The sequence below is a fragment of the Thunnus maccoyii genome, chromosome 17, assembly GCF_910596095.1.
Source record: "Thunnus maccoyii chromosome 17, fThuMac1.1, whole genome shotgun sequence".
NCBI classification, from domain to species: domain Eukaryota; kingdom Metazoa; phylum Chordata; class Actinopteri; order Scombriformes; family Scombridae; genus Thunnus; species Thunnus maccoyii.
Genome location: NC_056549.1, coordinates 21,837,692 through 21,856,554, shown reverse-complemented (window position 1 = coordinate 21,856,554; position 18,863 = coordinate 21,837,692). Strand labels below are relative to the sequence as shown.

Sequence of the window (18,863 nt, the reverse complement as noted above, 5' to 3'; positions counted from 1 at the left end):
CTGTTATTTTTGTAATTTTCAAACTTTGAATGACCTTCTCAGCAGTCATAACTTGTGTCTAAGATGTCAGTATACCACTTATAGAGGGCTCACTGGTTCTACAATATGGCTGCATAAATCTAGATGTAGAAAAATTAGTCAAGAGAAGAATGAAATGAAAGCAGATACAGGGAAAGAGGGGGATGGAAGGGGGATGAAAAACAAGTAGGTGAGCTCTAAACCTCCGTTCTCTACCTTACCGCAGTGGTTTTCATTACTTATTATCATTTCTCTGGCAGCCATTTTATGTGTACCAAAGGAGATTACTATGATCCAACAGGAAGTATCTAATTTATCCTTTCTGGCTTGTTGGCCAGAATGTATAAATCCAGCAGCAGTCAGGATGGCAGCTTTGTATTTATCCAGTTTCATGCACATCACCGGCGCCTGTCACTGACTTTCTATTTATCCTGTGACAATTTAGATTGGATCCGTCACTTTGACAGCAAATTTAAATGGCAATACTTTTACTTTGTAGCTTCCAGTGTACCCAGAATATATGTAAAGTTCAGGTTACATGCACCCTTTGTGATTTGTTAACAATACTAAGGAGGGTTGATGATTTGGTAACAGTGCCATAGGCTTTGTGATTTGCGAGCAGAGCATTTGTGTGTTATGTAATTCCATTTTTCTCCTAGGAACAGCATGAAGGGTTTGTTTTGTTGTATTTTGTGTTTTTTACATTTTAAATATGCTCGACTGTGCAATTTACAGGCTAATGGGAGGTCAAAAATCACTTTATATGGGCATTTTCTGCCTGATGAACCTTTTAATTGAATAAACCTTGTTTTAAAAATATTCTTCACTCAAAAAGACATTTGAATAAATGAAACAAAGCAAATAGCAAACAGATTCTATGTATTAATAATGAAGAAAATAATATCCTAAATATCCTCTCTCTTTTTCTCAGGTCATATTTGAAGCAGAGGTTTCGGACAGCAAAGCCGGTTTCATCGCCATAGATGACATTCAGGTGCTCAGCTACCCATGCGGTGAGTCATTAGCATGCCAGCAATTAGTCCTAGTTCGCTGAGTAGACGCTGATAGCTTTGGCCACTAATTAGACTGTACCTGGGATGGTTTCTGTTGCAGTCGAATGGGTAGATAAGTGGGAAGGTGACACAGAAGAGGAGGGATGCATCGAAAGGAGAAAGACAAGTCCTAGAGGAAAAATGGGAGAAATAAAAAGGGAGAGAGAGAGAGAGAGAGAGATTGTGAGAAGGAGAAAAGGAGAGAAAGAGGGAATAGGAGAGAGTGAAGCGGGAAATGAGACAGTATTAGGGCAATCATGGAGAGAGAAGATTCTGACCACTCAGCACTTTCTCTCTCTCTCTCTCTCTCTCTCTCTCTCTCTCTCTCTTTAACCCACATGCGCACACACACACACACACACACACACACACACACATACACACAGTGAACAGTAGCTGTCTTGTCTAGCACTGACAGGAAAGAGATGAGGGAGATGAGGGCTGCGATCCATTTTAAATTCTTGCTATGTTTCAAGGCCCCCTCTCTCCTTCGCTTCAGTGTTTCCTTATTGCTAGAGGCCTCAACATAACATAGATGTGAGAGTTTATCTAAAGTCACAGGCAGGCTCCTGGTGGGTCCCCAAGTCGGAAAGGAAGCAATTACAACTCCCTTTTGTCATCTGTCTAGTAGCAGCACTGAAATCTTTGAGGACAATCTGACTCCTAATAGGTTCTATTGATTATAAGTCATAAAAATAAACTGTCTTGAACCTTCCTCATGTACCGTTTGTGAGGTCCTGGTATCCCTGTTGTACCTGTCTATGTCAGAAATTGTCGATATGTCCCTGAAAGATATTCCTGGACATTAATTTTGTCGATAATGGGACCTGGAATCTGATGGAATGTAAAAAGAAGAGGCCCAGTCTTTTAAAGGCAGAGGAGCAGGACTCTTAATAGGAAGGAGCAAGTATTTGAAAAGGAATTAGTACTTAGTCTTCACAGTGGAAGCATTCATTCTCACAGCTGCATTTCTGGACACACAGGTTTGTGTGTGTTTGCCCGTTTGCATGAATGCATGCGTACGAGCTGGTGTGTGTGTGTGTGTGTGTGTGTGTGTGTGTGTGTGTGTGAGTATGTGTGTTTCCCTTCACCATAGTAGCTGCTATCTATGATTGCAATCACCTCCCCAGAATAAAAATGTCATAGCCGAACTGCATCTTCAGGGTCGAAAAGGCTTATTTCATATCTTGGCACAGTAGTTAAGAATTGGAAGCTATGCATATTATACCGGATGTGACACTGATGTTGCCTCCCAGTGGCAATGCAGTACTGGGCTTTGGTTTCATCTGACTCCTCTAAAATCTAATCGCAGTAATAACGAACATAGTCCTTAGGGTGACAAAATGTCCTGAAATGTATACACTATGATAACATGATCTGTTTATATCCGTGACTCCCTCTGGCTCTGTCACCCTATTTCCACTTGTAACAGCTGAATAAAATGAAACCAAAAAACACTGTAAAGCACAGATGCATGTAATTTAGCTGTAAACTCTATACGAGTGGCATATTGTTCTAATTTCCTTCATTTGTTTGACCTAATTTCCTTCAGATAAATCCCCTCATTTCCTGCGTCTTGGAGACGTGGAGGTGAACGCTGGGCAAAACGCCACATTTCAGTGTATCGCCACAGGACGAGATACATCAAGCAATAAACTCTGGCTACAGGTACAGCTATGCACATGCATGCACACACACACACACACACACAAACCATGGTTGCTATATGATGAACAAGAAACCATAACAACTAGAGCTGCAATGATAAGTTGGTTATTGATATCCTGCCTGATTAATAGTTTAGAGTCATTTTTAAGGAGAAAATTTTCAAACTCTATGATTGCAGCTTCTCAAATGTGAATATTTTAGGGTTTCTTTAGTCCTCTATGACAGTAAACTGAATATCTTTGGGTTACGGACAAAACATTTGAGGATGTCATCTTGGGCTTTGGAAACAGTGATTGACATTTTTCTCATTTTGACATTTTATAGACCAAACAACTAATCAATTAATTGACACAGTAATTGACAGGTTAATCGGTGTGTATTTAACAGTATTACTGTCTAACTGTATTTAAAGCTTGGTTTACCCAAATTGCAAAACCACACATGTATTTTCCTATTTACCACTATTGGTTTACAGCTTATACAGTATGTGTCTCTGATATACCTGCCTCCTGAAAGAAATTTAATTCACAGCACGGAAAATGACCTTTGCAAAATTGGAACAGCATCTTACATCTTAGTGGTTAATCAATTACTGCAGATAATCTACAAAATACACTGTGAACAGTTTTCACTAGACTACTCTTTGCCAAAGAAATAGTCCTTTAAATATTTGACAATTGTTTTAAATTTAAATGTTGTAAATCAATGCTATGAAAACCACAAACTAAAGTCCATTTACTCCCACTATATTGGGGTAAAGGCGGAAATCCTAAAACCTAGACAAAACTATCTGCATGGATGGACACCACTGATGCTAAGTTGGAAAATATATTTTGCTGGTTTGGATGAACAGACTCTTTATTATGAGAATCTTAACTGTTGGGGTTGGGCTATTTTAACTTTATGGCAGGGAAATGCAAATTAAAATTAGACAGTCTCTCTCAAAAAGTTGAATTATGTGCAAATATATACACTGCACTACACCCTCAGGACTGGTATGTCCAATAATAAAGTGTCATCCACAAACACACACACACACACACAGAAGCCACTCCAAGCCATTCATCCTAGCAGCTAACATAATAGCTGCCGATTTCATTATGGCTCTATTGTAGTCATGACCTTCAGACCTGCTGTCAGTGAGGCAGAGGTGCTGTGAGTGTGTGTGCTTGTGGGCGTGTGTGGTCCATTGTGGCTTGTGACCTTGAGCAAGGCAGTTGACTCTCCACCGGTCTCTGCAGCACCTGATCTGTCTGTGTGTTTGTCTGTTTATGCATCAGAGGAGAAATGGAGAAGATATTCCCGTGGCTCAGACGAAAAACATCAACCACAGACGATTCGCCGCCTCCTTCCACCTCAAAGAAGTCACTAATCAGGACCAAGATCTATACCGCTGCGTCACCCAATCAGAGCGTGGCTCCGGGGTGTCTAACTTTGCAGGTCTTATCGTCAGAGGTGAGGATTTTTAAAAATATATTTCTGGGGTTACTTGATTGATTTGCTGTCTGCTCTGTAATACTTTGTATGCTCTTTCCTGTTTTCTTCTCCAATTTAATATTTAATATCTTTGCTTTTTGGAGACTTTTTTTCTGCTTTAGTAGATAGTTCTTGGTGGAAGGGTTACAATGTATTTTTTTATTACTGTGTATTCTAAAATAACACTGTAGCTTCTTAGATTACATGCAAGGACAAGCAAGACAGAGATTAGATGTATGCTTTACTGTTTGTGTATTCACACAGTACATTTCACTTTCACTTTTAATGTTACAAGAGAAAAGGGTTAAAGGATAAGGCCCAACCAATATGTTTGTCAAAGGTAACGCCATCTCTGATACAAGTATGGCTGGGGTTGCTGTTGTGTAAATTTCACCAAATCCAACAAAGAGACAAAGAGCAGGACAGAGCTGCTAACGTTAGCCTAAACTCTGATATAGTAACATCTACAGTGGATGCTCAATTTGGAACACGGCTTTTTTAAACGGCACATGTAACCCCACAAAATGTAGTTGGCTAATGAAATGCTCCTGTGCTTCGGAAGTAATGCTGGGTTAGGTTGTTGTAGACTTTAAGATAGTTAGGCAGACATGCTTACGTTTGCAGCTTATGTTATAGCAGACAGACAAACTGTTTAATCTGGTCCTTACACTTTTGCTCTCATGCTTTTGGTTTTGGAAAGGCTAAAAAAAAAAAAAAAACAACACCCTCCAAACTCTAACTACAATCCTAACCACACCACTTCAACATAGGGTTGCCAACTTCCTGAGATGGAAATAGAGAACTGTGGACCTATAACAAATATTTGATTATTGCATAATGCTCATTTTGCCCAAAACAACGTGTCTTACACCTGCATTACCCTTCAGTAGTAGACTTATCTAAGCATATAACCTAAAAATGCAAACATACTTTGTGAGAAGTCCTATCCATACCGCACATAATCATGTCAAGGAAACTGCAATGGCTTCAGTCTTTTACCAGACCAATTCTGGCTCTTTAAAGAATAGTAAGCAAATGAAATGACAGCAATAAAATGCGTTCCAGCCATGCAGCTAAATTTTGGTCTAAATGCACACACTCAGCTGGACTGTGCTGGATTTGAAATGCCCACATAGCTGTGAGGCTTACAGCTCTGCATGTCAACAATTAAACATTATTTTTAGATAGTCACCACAACATGCGCAATTGCCCACATATTTAACTATGGGACTCATAGGTCTGCACTCCAAAGAATTTCTGTATTGCAATCATCTATCAAGATGATCTTGAAGAGGGCCTGAGGGCCGAAACGTCATCTAAATAAAAGAGAAATGCATGTGGAGCCAGAGTGTGGCACTTTCTGACTACTCTCAAAATGTAAGTCACTAACACAATATACACTAACGAGGAGAGTTTGTGTCTAAGTAGATGTGAGTATGGCAGCCTTGTGTTTATATGTGTGTGGGTGTGTGTGCACATGCTCTGTGTGTGTGGATGCTTGTGTGGGTGTGAACCATCTGCATGAGTGTGTGTGTGTGTGTGTGTGTGTGTGTGTGTGTGAATGGAAACAGTGTGTGCTCCAGCTGTCATGTGCAGCTGACATGTGGTTAATAAGGTGTCACCAATGTGTGTTTGAGACGGGATGCTTTATTCATTCACATCCAATAGCTTACATATTCAATTCATCTCCTAGAGAGAGACAGAGGAGGAGGGCAGAAAGAGAGAAAGAAGGTAAAGGCGAAAGAGATTCAGAAAGAATGATATGGGAGTGACAGAAAGGAGGAGGGAGAAATGTGAGACAGAGACGGGTAAGCAAAGAAAGATGTGGAGATGGTGAAGAAAAGTAAGTAAATGTAAATAGTCAGCTCATTATCCCAAGAATATCCATATCAGAATCAGGAATACGTCTGAATATGTAAAGCCGAGCAGAGTCATGTTTATTATTCTGCATAAGAGATGGCAGAGGAGAAAGAAATGAGAAATCAAAGCAGAAGCGAGCACCGTGAATATGAATATTAGCCAGCGTGGCTCAGTTAATGGGGCTTTTACACTGTCCAGTTTGAGGGTCCAAAGTCTGCGTGTCATTCAGTGGCTTAAGCAAGACACTGTCACTGCCAAGTTAAGGGTTACAATTCCCACTGGGAATGAAAAGGTTTGGTTCCTCTTTGGTCAAGAAAATCTGGCAGTTTTGAATACAGACTGTTTCTGCAGGACCTTGCTGATTAAGTAAGAATACATAAGTGGCTAATGTTTATTTATCATGAACATCTTTTTTGAATATGAGAAGGCAAAGAGGAGCGGGATGAGGAATCCTCACAGCAGGAGACATGTGTCTAACCATGAATAGGACCAATCTACATATATGAAAATAGATTCAGGTTCAGTAAGACACATTGAGCGCAGTGTGTTTCATAGCCAGGCGTAAGCTTGAAAACCAGCCACTTTCACAATCTGTGAAAAGATGCTTTTGGAGCTCTGAGGGATATTGTCGATTATGAATATTGATCCAGAGCCTGGATGTTAAAAAGATATCACAATAAAAGAATGAGGACTGCATGTATGAATGTGGAAGGAGAGCAGCCTCATGTTTATTTATTAGAAATATCAGATGGGACATGAAAGCCAGAGAGAAATCAAAGAAACAGGGAATATGTTTATTTCACTTCTTGAAAAGTACGCGCTTGTTGGAGATTTTAAGGTTCTGGCAGGACATTGACAACCATGAGTTAAGCTGCATTACTAATACTTAAGCTCTGAATATTTCATTTTAATAATTATTTATTGTGAAATTGAGAGGGTAAAAAGAGTGAGGGATAGGATGTTACTGGTCGAATCTTGTGTCTGGTAGGAATATGATTAACAGTAAAAATGGAAGAAAAAAAATCACAGGAGTGCACCCAGATATGACTCGTATACATTAAAAATGTTTGGCAGTAGGACAGTAACCCAGGTTTCATTTTCAAAGCCTGAGAAGTGGTCCTGGGTGATGTGAGATTGCCTCGAAGCAGATACTCACAGGCCTAGTCTATTGATATTTATAACATGTAGATGACAGATACGCCATTATCTGCTCCCTCTCTGTGTGCTGGGGCTGTCAAGATCAGAAAGAAGCACATTTTATAGAGACAGAGGTGCATCATGGGAGCATGAGAGGTGTGACATGGGATTCCCAGATCACTCTAGTATATGGTTTTCTCTCCTCCATGAGCAGAAATCTGAAAATAAAGAAATATTAGTTTATCAAGTAATCTGTTGATTATTTTTATAATTATTTGTCAATTATTCATTTAGTTTAGCACAAGATCACGTCTTCAAATTGCTTATTTTGTCAAAAAAAACAGTCTAAAGATATTAAATAAGGCTGCAACTAACACTTATTTTCATTACTGGTTAATCCTAATTTCCTCGAGTAAACATTTTGTCCCTGAAATGTCAGAAAATAGTGAAAAATGTCCATCACACTATTGCAGACCACAAAATGATGTCTTGTTTTGTCCAACAAGCAGTCCAAAATCCAAAGATATTCTGTTAATTATCATACTAAACTAAGAAAGCCAGCTTACAATACATTTACTTGTGAAAGACTGGAATTATTTCATTTTTGGCATTTTTAGTTAAAAAATGCCTTGAACAATTAATGGGCTATAAAAATAGTTGACTAATCAATAAAGCAACTTTGTTTCAGCCATAATTATCAATTTACAATCATATAAAACCGAGAAAATCAGATGCTCACATTGGAGAAGCTGGAACTAGCTGGTGGGGTTCTTTTCCCTCAATAAATAACTAGCAATTAAACAATAATCCAAATTGTTACAATTGTTGTAATAATAGTTGTTATAATAATTAAGAGGCTAATTGTTTCAGTATTGCTAATTATAGTTCCAATGTTTCCAATACATTTGCCAATACAATACTCAATCCAGTACTAAGACCAAAAAGCTAGTGTTTTTATAGGCAACCTCTTGCTTTACCAAAGGAATCCAAAGTTCTCAAATATTAAATGTTGTCTTAACACGAGCAACCATACAAGAACTTTGACTAAATAAAACAGTGTAAAGTTGGCAAACTTTTGAAAGAACTACCTGATTGAAGAAAAGTGAACCAGATTATGATTCTGAGCAGCCTCTGGTACTCCACAGTTTTCAATATTCAATGCTACGAGAGACATTTCTGTCTGTATTTAAAAAGTACTGAGGTTCGCCTTCACAAGTTTTACTGTTGACAGTATAATACTGTATAATACAGTATATAACAGAATATAATAGCTTTGTGTGTGTGTATGTGTGAGAGATAAAGAGATATGGAAGAGTCTGACTGTATTTGAGTATGTGTATGTGTGTTTGTCACTAGTGGTTTGGTCAGAGCCTAGCTCTAATAAAGCCTTGCCCTCTGGTTCCTACGGTGACAGAGTGCATCATCATGCCAGCTCGTATCACACACACACACACACACACACACACACACACACACACAAACACAAACACACATGCAAACATCGCCATGCCAGCTTGCATTACACACAACCCATGGCCTAAAAAGCTCTTGCAATATTACTGTCACACACATGCGTGCGCACACACACACACACACACACACACACACACACACACACACACACAACACACACACACGTATCAGACTCATGAAGATGCACAACTGACTTGAAGTCATAAAACTGTTTTAAACCTGTAATGGTCCACTAGCAAAATGTCCTTTTCTCCCTTTTAACGTAACACACACACACACACACACACACACACCCACACACACACACACACACACACACACACACACACACACACACGCACACACCCTCACTCTAAGTAATAGTGACAGGTGGAGCTTCAGGCATTATGGAACTATAGAAAACCTACTACCACTGTTGGCTGTCGATACGAGTGAAACACACACACACACACTCATACACACACTCCTCTCTTGTTCTGGAGGTCAGATGTCCTCCAGTGAGTTCCATAGTGATGTCAGCAGTGGGTTGTGAAAGCTAAACTTTATTGACAAGGTTGCTGACGATGGACAACACAGAAGAACATGCCTAGTGGGCGCCAGTTACCAACAAAATATCTGTCTGTCCCCCTTTCTTTCTTTCTTTCTTTCTTTCTTTCTTTCTTTCTTTCTTTCTTTCTTTCTTTGTCTTTCTTTTATGTCTTTCTTTCTGCCTAGCTTTCTGTCTTTCTGTTTGTCTGTGTTTATCTACTGCATCATAAATCTTTAAATCAGAGAATCTACCAAACACTCTACCAGTGCATCAGGAGTTTTTTATTAATTATATCATATGAGAAAGTGAATGACATTGAAAACCAATAATCACGCAGACAGCTTTAGGTCAGAACTGACACACACATTTGAAGTTTTTCCAATGTTTATTTGTTTTGTTATTATCATTTACATTTGACCCAAAAAATGAAAAATGATAAGAGGGTTCACACGATTAATAATAAAACAGATGGTGACAACAAACCCGTCGCAAAACAACACCATTGATGATTTGTTATATTTTTTTTAGGTCAACTGTACAAATGACAAGTGATGGAACAAAAAACAAAAAGAAGAAAATCAAAAGTGTGAACTCGCTCCAGCTCTGTTTTCTCTGGAGTCACATAATGACCCACTTACATTTCTTAGTGTTTCATTTTTATGTCTATTATTTATCTTTTAGATATTCAATAGGTTTTTAAGCAGCGCACAAACATGTATTCAAGTAAACACACAAACTGCAATCAGAATGAACTACTGTTTTATATGTTTGCATATATTTATCTTTGAGTTTTTGCTTTATTTCTTTCTTTGTTTGTTAATCATCAAGTTGTTTACTTTGTTTATTTGATGGCATTGCGAGCTGACATGTTGTTGACGTTGTTGCTTTTCTGAAGTCACTTCAACATTCATTATCCGGATTCAACCCTGTCTGCATGTGTGTGTTTGTGTGTCTGCGTTTGCACACGTGCATGTGCTGTCAAACTACAGTGTTTCATCTGTTGCTAAAAAGACACTTCCCAGCCTGCACCTCTCTGACAGCCATAGTCAACACACATTCACAGAAATGCAACCGCAAACACTCAGATTTAGATGCACACGAAGAGAAAAACAGATGATAGCAATCAAAATATAACTATTAATGAAATAACATACACAGTTACACACACATACACACAGAAATTAGATAATACTTACTTTGATATGATACGATTGAAGCTGGATTGCAAAAAAACCCACATTTTTTTCTATCTTCATACTGATAGTAATATTGCCTAGCGGCGTGTTTGAGAATGTGTCAGAGAGAGCGGGAGGGAAAGATAAAATCTGTATGATTTACTGTATGTGAGATAGATCACAGTGTGTGTGTGTGTGTGTGTGTATGGAGAGAGTTTGTGATTAATTCATGTGTTGATCTGTGTGTATGTGTCAAGTAGATGAATCTTTGATGCAGTGTGTTTTATGGTTGTGTGTGTGTGTGTGTGTGTGTGTGTGTGTGTGTGTGTGTGTGTGTGTGTGTGTGTGTGCTTTAGGCTTGTCAATCATAGATGTGTGACAGCTAGCTCTGATCTAACTGACTGGCCCTGAACCATCACACATCCATCACATTTACGTACATACACACAGAGTTTATTTGATGAGAGCATCATGGGATGTACTACATGGCTGAACTTCAAGACATCATGTTTAATGAAAACTGTGTGCAGTCATATAAAAAATAGTTTTAAATATAACTAAAATAAAATGTCATTACGTAATCATTCATGTTTATACCTAGGCTTATACATGTACCATATTTTAATAGCATTTATTTGTATAGGAAGGCTCTTAAACCTTAATATTTCCCTTGCTATGCCAATTAAAAATGAGATGTAGATAAAGAGAAGCAGACCAGTTCGACATAAAATTGGTAAGCTTGACTTCACACTGTGATCAGAACCCATGATCCTGCAGACAAATTGTGCAGAAAAAAAGCCCAACTCTAGATGTATACTCCTCATATCTGAATAAGCCTTGTACTCGTTATTATCATAAATAAAAAATAAGTTTTAAAATCCATCACTCATGCAGCCTTTAAGAGAAAAACACTCTTCTTCTTTCATATCATTTCTTTTTAAACTCACTGCAGTTCTTCAGAGGCAACACATCATCTGAATTAAGCTAAAACAATTCATTTACATAAAAGACCTACAGTATGTTTAAATGACAAAAAGTCATTAATTTAACTATAGATAAAGCCAGCAAATGTATATATTCTATGTTTTTAAGTATTGGTCACTATGGTTGACAATTTTTGAAGCTGCCTCTCTATAAAAGCCTTCCAGTGTCTTGTTTTGAAGGTTGAAGGCTTTTGATGTGAAGCAGCTGCAAAAGGTGTGTTTGCATTAATATTAAGTTCATTATAACTCAGAAAAACACAGCAAAGGAGAGTGTATCAGTGCGTGAAACGACGTGGCTACTAGCAGTTAGATGAAAGTAACTGTATATAAAGCTTGTTATGTGAAGTCTCTTTGAGTATCTAGAAGAGCGCTCTATAAATAAATTGCAATATTATATTATTAGTAGTTGGAAAGTAAGAACATGAATAAAGGCCTGAAACAAAACTTCACATCAGATGCTGAGAATTAAACACAGCTGGTCTCAAAATGATGCTTTCTCTCTTGTACCCTGCAAGACCACACAATTAGTTCAGCATGATGTCCACACAGCACGGCTGTCATAATATTGTAGGTCACCGTGGTTACCACTTGTTAGGATGTCCCTAATAATTTGTGCCATTAGTGTGGTTGTCATTTTTTACTGTTAGTTTATTTAAAAATATTTGTTTAAGTTCACACATATCACATGTCAGCTGTTACATTAACAAGGCTTTGTATCACAGTGAATACAGTGCTACAGTACTACGCTGCTCTGTTCTATTGTGACTTTGTTTCAGTGTGTTGAAACCCATCCTGTGCGGCACTTTGAAACCTTTTTCTATTGTCTTGTTCATTGTTTTCTCCCTGCAGAGCCTCCACACCCCATAGCCCCACCCCAGCTGCTAGGTGTCGGCCCTACGTACTTGCTGATTCAGCTCAATGCTAACTCCATATTTGGGGATGGACCTATTATACTGAAAGAGGTATGTTCTGTGTGAGATACTGCATGGTTTCTAAGCAGTATCTAGTTTATAACAATGTTGCATGAATCACTGTAAATCAGGGCATCAAAGTGAGTGTAAATGACCATAACAAGAACCATTGGTTCTTTCACAGGAAAGCAGGCAAACAGAACAATTTTGAAGGAAGAGTTCAACATTTTGGGAAATATACTTATTTGCTCTCTTACACAGAGTTACATGAGATGACTGATAACATTCTCATGTCCTTACAGTAATTATGAAGCTAGATCCAGCATGCAATTAGCTTAGCTTAGCCTTTAGACTGGATATAAGAAGGCAACAGGTAGCCTTGATCTGTCCAAAGTTAATGTTTGTGCAGTCAAAACAAACAAGATATGACATGCTAATTGGTAGGCAGAATTTTCATACTTTGAAGAGAACCAGGATAGCCATTTCCTCCTGCTTCCAGTTGTTATGCTAAGCTAAACTAAGCTAAGCCAATCACCTGCTGGATGTAGCTTCATATTTAGACATGAGAGTCACATTAATCTTCTCATCTAACACTCTGTAGGAAAGTGAATCAGCATGTTTCCCAAAATGCTGAATGGGTTCCTTTAAGCAGTCGTGTTATGAGTATGTATGTAATTATGTGTGTTTTTACCTGGTATTTTCCAATGAAAATTGTTTTCAGATAGATCAGTAATTTTGGATGAATAGTATCTGATCTTGGAAAAGAGAGTAATGCTTTTTGACAATATAGTTTCATGTATACTGTAGATTGATACTGGATTCTGATTCATGATGAACAATAACTTAAACAACTATAACATGTAATATTTGATTATTTCCTGTAGGTTGAGTACCGTATGACATCAGGCAGCTGGACGGAGACTCACGCTGTCAATTCTCCCAACTATAAGTTATGGCATCTTGACCCAGATACAGAGTATGAGATCAGAGTCTTACTTACCCGACCAGGAGAGGGGGGAACAGGCAAACCAGGACCAGCACTCATTACCCGGACCAAATGTGCAGGTAGGACATCTACAGTGTATAGACACATACATACAGAAGTGTTATGGCTAAATTAATCTGTTTTGTGATTAACATAGTAGTAGTAGTAACTTAAGATTTCTAAGGCGCAGACTTAAACTTTATATAGAGAGTATTTCCTCACACTATTTGCTATCATATATTTTGTAAAAGTGGATAATAAAGACATATGTCCATCTAAAAGATGATAATCTACATTCTGCAGCAAAAGTAGGTAACCTGACTCTGGATCTGCTTGTGCACACAGCTCTTTTTGTCTGATTATCTATCGATTTGTCCATCCACTGTTGTTCTTTTTGTCTTGGTATCTATATTTTAGTTGGTGCAGTGATCTTTGTACTATGAGCAGACAGGGAGAAAGAAGAGGAGAGGTATAGCAAGGGATAGAATTGGAGAAGAAAGGAGGGGAGAGCCTGAGTCAGTCCATGGTTGCTCAGTGATCTGAGAGAAAGAGTGATTAAAGTACTGGAGGCTCTCTACACCTTTCTCACTCTTTATCCTGCAATTTTTTTTTCCTTCTCTCACCTCATTCCTGCTCTCTTCTCAGCTTCTCATCCTTTCTTTCATATCTCCCATTCCTCTCTCTTTATCTCTCTTTCTGCTTTGTTTCTTGTCGCTGCCTTCTCCCCTTTTCTCCCTGCCTCTCTCTCCCCACACACTCTCTCTTTATGGATCAATGGCAGCACGGTAGCTCAGTGGTTACCACTGTTGCCTCACAGCATGGAGGTCCTGGGTTGTAGCCCCCGCCATCCCAGGTCCTTTCTGTGTGGAGTTTGCATGTTCTCCCTGTGTTTGCATGTGTTTCTGCCAGGTGTTCCAGTTCCTCCCACCATCAAAGACATGTATGTTGCGGTTAATACTGCTGTCAATACCCATGATCAAGGCACTAGCAAAAAGAACTAGAGTTGGTCCTCTGGTGCTGCACTGCAGCTGCCCACTGCTTCTAGTGTGTGTGTGTATAGGATGGGTCAAATGCAAAGGATCAATTTCCCCACAGGGATCAATAAAGTACTTCTTCTTCTTCTTCTTCTTCAATAGATGGAGGGCAGAAACACTGTCTGACATTTGTAGAAATAAACGACTGAAATATAAACACAGCTAGCCTGAGGGAGAGAGCGTTGCTATGAGAGTGAGAGAGACAGAAAGAAAAGCAATGAGCCTGAATGAGAAACAGAATAAGGGAGCGATGGAGAGATGATGAAAAACAATAAGGCTGGAAAAGAAAGAGAGGAGCGAATAGGAGCAGGGAGAGACGCACGAGAATGATGAAACTGGAGAATGAAAATGAAAGAGAGATGAAAACTCATAACCACAGGGCCTGACTGATGCCTGCCAACCTGTGTGTGTGTGTGTATGTGTATGTGAATGAATCTGTATGTGTGTGTGTGCGTGAGTGTGTTTATTGACAGAGAGAGAGTCATAGACTTGTTCAGTCGACTCATGTATTGAACAGTTTCCTGTTTAACAGGAAGAGGAAATTAATCTTCTTCTCCTCACTCACGCAGGAACACTCGTACTGGTTGTAATCCACATAATGTGTTGATAACAGACCATAACAGGAAAATAGGGGTATGAATTTAGAGAATTACATCAAATCATCCTGTATATGTTGAATTATTTTTGTCTATTGACTAGAAAATACTGTTAGGAGGTTGTAGGTCTGTTTCAGAAGCTGGGAGAACACAATGAAGTCAGGGGTCGTCAATCCCCCAAAAGAATCAAAATATGAAAATTGCAGTGTTATTAATGCACTAATCCTCCTTAAGAATCACAGAGTTAGATTCACTGGTAATGATAATGATAATGGTTTTACATCTTTACATAAAAGAACACTGTCCTTTGCTACCTTTGCTTCACTTGATCTTTATCTTTTTTTGTTTATTTGTCCTTTTCTTTGTCTTTGATTCATATTCAATTCTAGTGTCAACTTAGCTTCAAAATTAAAGAGATTAAATTATTTTATTAGGGGGCAGTACTTTTTTTACCACTCAGTTATGTCTGCAACTCTTCCTGTTAGGCAACGTGCAGCCCAACAACCTTGACTAATCACAGGGTAGTGAGTCCTCACTGCCTCTCATAAAGCTTCCTGCAGTGGACGACCAGATAAATGTATTAGGATGGCATCTGGTGTCTTCAAGTGTTGTTTTGTTCGACCAGAAACCCAAAGATGAATGACATTAAACAGATGAAAGCAGAAGATAATCTAATTGGAGAAGCTGCGACTAGAGAATGTTTGGTATTTTTGCTTTAAAAACAACTTCATAGGGCTGGGCATCATTTAAAAAATTACAATACCAGTACCCTTAAAGTGATACTGATACCAAGAGTACTGCATTCGATCCCTTTTCTTTTCTGCTTTATTCAATACCCATCATCATGCACGCTGAACTGCCCACTCCATCAAATACACCGTGCTCGGCTTCACCACCATGGACTATATGGGTTGTAGCTGCTGCAGTAGTGGGCCAATCACATGTGGCATTAAATTTTTTTCAACATCTGGGTGCAAAAAGGATCAAACCCAGTTATCATTTGACTGAAGTTTCAATACTACTTGGTACTGGGTTATTTTGGTCGATACTTTAAAGGTATCGAGTACCGATACCCAGCCCTACAACTTAGACGATTTATTGATTACTGAAATAGTTGTTAACTTTCGTTGCACCTCTAAAACATTTTTATCAACTGACGTGTCATCTGGATTTTGGCAGTGGACCATATAAGGACACTGTTTAGAGAGATATTATTGAGTAAATCAAACTGAAACTATAAAAGTTAGTGATTAATGCATGTCAGACAATAGCACTACGACAAATGTCCTCATGAAGAAGTGATCTAGTTTTATATTCAATTTTTAAAAAAAGATGTAAACTAATAACTACAGTACTCACATTAACTAAGAGAAGTTTGTTCTTTAAAAGGTGATCTTTTAGTTTATTTGCGTTAGAAACAAGTGGAATCATCTCTTTAAGAAAAGTTTTTGTTTGTCCCATATTTGTTAAGATCAGAAATAATTCCTTATCACATGCACAGTGTAAAAACAAACACAGACTTATTTTCATAAAAAATAGTACATGTGATATTATACACTAAACACAATACTATATGAACTGGACATAATTCATTACGCTGTATATATATTGCATATACAATAGACATACACATCACAAAGTGGTGAAACTATGTGAGTATTACTGGGATATTCAGATGAATATGGATCATTGGAATGAATATCTTCCCACCTGTCTCTGACACACACACACACACACACACACACACACACACACACACACACACACACACACACACACTTGGAGGTGGATTTGTGTGTGTGTGTGTTTGTTGAGAGACAGACACACACACACACACACACACACAGGGGTAGAAATGTTATTTAAATGGTAATGATTCCTTTGCTTTTTCTGTTTGGTTAGGTTTGTCTGATCCCACCACCTGTAGTTTACTAAATATTTAGTTCAACACAATATAATGAAGACACGCACACACACACATACACACATGCATACACACACACAGAGGCATGTAACCACACAAAACACAGTTTAATTAAAAACCAATAAAGTTAACAAAATACAGAGCAGACATCACATTCTGCAGAGAAATTGATATAATAACAGGAAGGATTTCATCTTTTCTGTTCTCCTCATTTTTCTTTTCATCTCTTCCTCTGCACTTTTTATTTCTTTTCTATCTCTACTTCTTTTTCATGCTCCCTCTGTCTCTCTTCTTCTCTCCCACTCTTCTCGATTTTTCTTCTGTGGTGATTTATTGCTCTTGTCTGAAGGGTGAAAAATAATCAACTTGAAGTGAAGAGTTAGTGAGTGTATATGTGTGTGTGCGTGTGTGCGTGTGTGTGTGTGTGTGTGTGTGTGTGTGTGTGTGTGTGTGTGTGTGTGTGCGTGTGTGTGTGTGTGTGTGTGTGTGTGTGTGTGTGTGTGTGTGTGTGTGCGTGCGTGTGTGTGTGTGTGTGTGTGACACAGAAGGTGATGAAGTAGCTTTTAATCCAAATCCTGAATTTTCTGCTGAAACCTCTTGGTCATGGCAAGTTAGACACACACACACTCTCAAACACACACAGATACACACTAAAACCATAGTAACTCAGCCATGAGCTCACACAGAAGAGGGATGTACTATGAGATGGAGAGGAAAAATACAGAGACACACACACACAGTTCAGGGAAGTCACAGTATTTCTCATATGTTGCACAAACTCAGCATCACTTGGATTAATGGAAGAATGAAATCACAAAACTCACATTTCCGCACACACACAGATTTTGTCGGAATCACACACAATATATCACTTGTACTTCTTTATACATGTGACAGCGTGTGCACACACACACACACGGTCAGCAGTCCGGCGCTTTAAGGGTCAGGCCCTTGAAATAGCAGCTAAGAGATTTACAGACACAGTACTGTCCACAGTGTATGTTTGAGAGTCAGTCAGTTTTACAGTGATGTTCTGTTTGTGTCTATTCCTGTGTGTACGTGGTGTTTTTTTGTGCAAATTTTGGTGTATTATTTGCTCTAATTTTTCTGTAGGCACAGTTTTGCGTTGAAAATTCTTTGCCTTTAATCGACACGTTCACATTTGCACAGATATGTTTAAGTAAAGTTCATAATGAGAAAGAAAAACCTTAATCCATATTGTGTAGTTTGTGAATGGGGAAGCTGGAAAGAAATACTATACTTCAAAAAAACAAAACAGACAGCTTATCGAAAGTAAAAATAATGCAGAAATAGTAAATGAATAAAATATTTTACCATTTTAGAACAAAAAAACATTAAAAACAACAAGATAAGTAGCTGTGAATCTGATAATGCTCTTAGCAAAGCATGTTCATTTTCTTTATATTAGCATGTTTCATTATGGTAAACTCAATGTGCTCTACATTAAAATACATACAGCAACAAGTAATGAAGAAGAATGAATAAAGTATAAGAAATTGCACAGTCACCATAATGAGTGTGATTGCAGTTCCGCTGTAGAGGACAGGACAGGACAGGTTTTTGATTTATAGTTCAGATCTCGTTAATATCACCACCACAATACCAGACACATGTTTCGTACATGATCAGGCAGTATCATACTTAAATTATGTTCCCCAGGGTAACTGCAGTTACATTCTTTCATTCGCTTTGTGATATGAGCCATGGTGGTAAGGTCCACTTTGTTTCATTTCTGAATATGAGACTGTTCTGTGCTGTCAGTGTTTCATTTACTGGGTACATAGCAGTGATTGCAGTGAGCAGAACGTTTTCATTAGTAATAGAAGATAACTGAACTTGCTTCATGTTGTCTTCACTCTCAACAATCTCCACCTGCACTAGAAACTTGTAGGTGAAAACACAAGCAGTCTATTCACTGCCGCCATATCCTGACATGTAGTCATGTTTTTTAAGGAGGTGCACGTCAGAGCCTATGCACGTAGCCGCTCTAGGTACAATGTAACAGTAACAGTATAAATGAA

The 18,863-nt window shown here is 38.4% G+C and overlaps 1 protein-coding gene across 8 annotated transcripts in view; it reads left to right on the top strand.

The window, feature by feature from the left end:
* ptprk (protein tyrosine phosphatase receptor type K) overlaps positions 1-18,863 on the top strand; it is a 117,366-nt gene that overhangs the window by 59,296 nt on the left and 39,207 nt on the right. For all 8 annotated transcript variants that reach the window (XM_042390100.1, XM_042390104.1, XM_042390102.1 and 5 more), the window contains 5 exons: positions 950-1,031; positions 2,623-2,738; positions 4,019-4,193; positions 12,221-12,333; positions 13,167-13,347. In XM_042390100.1, coding sequence (XP_042246034.1) covers positions 950-1,031; positions 2,623-2,738; positions 4,019-4,193; positions 12,221-12,333; positions 13,167-13,347 — 667 coding nt within the window. The remainder of the gene's footprint in view (positions 1-949; positions 1,032-2,622; positions 2,739-4,018; positions 4,194-12,220; positions 12,334-13,166; positions 13,348-18,863) is intronic.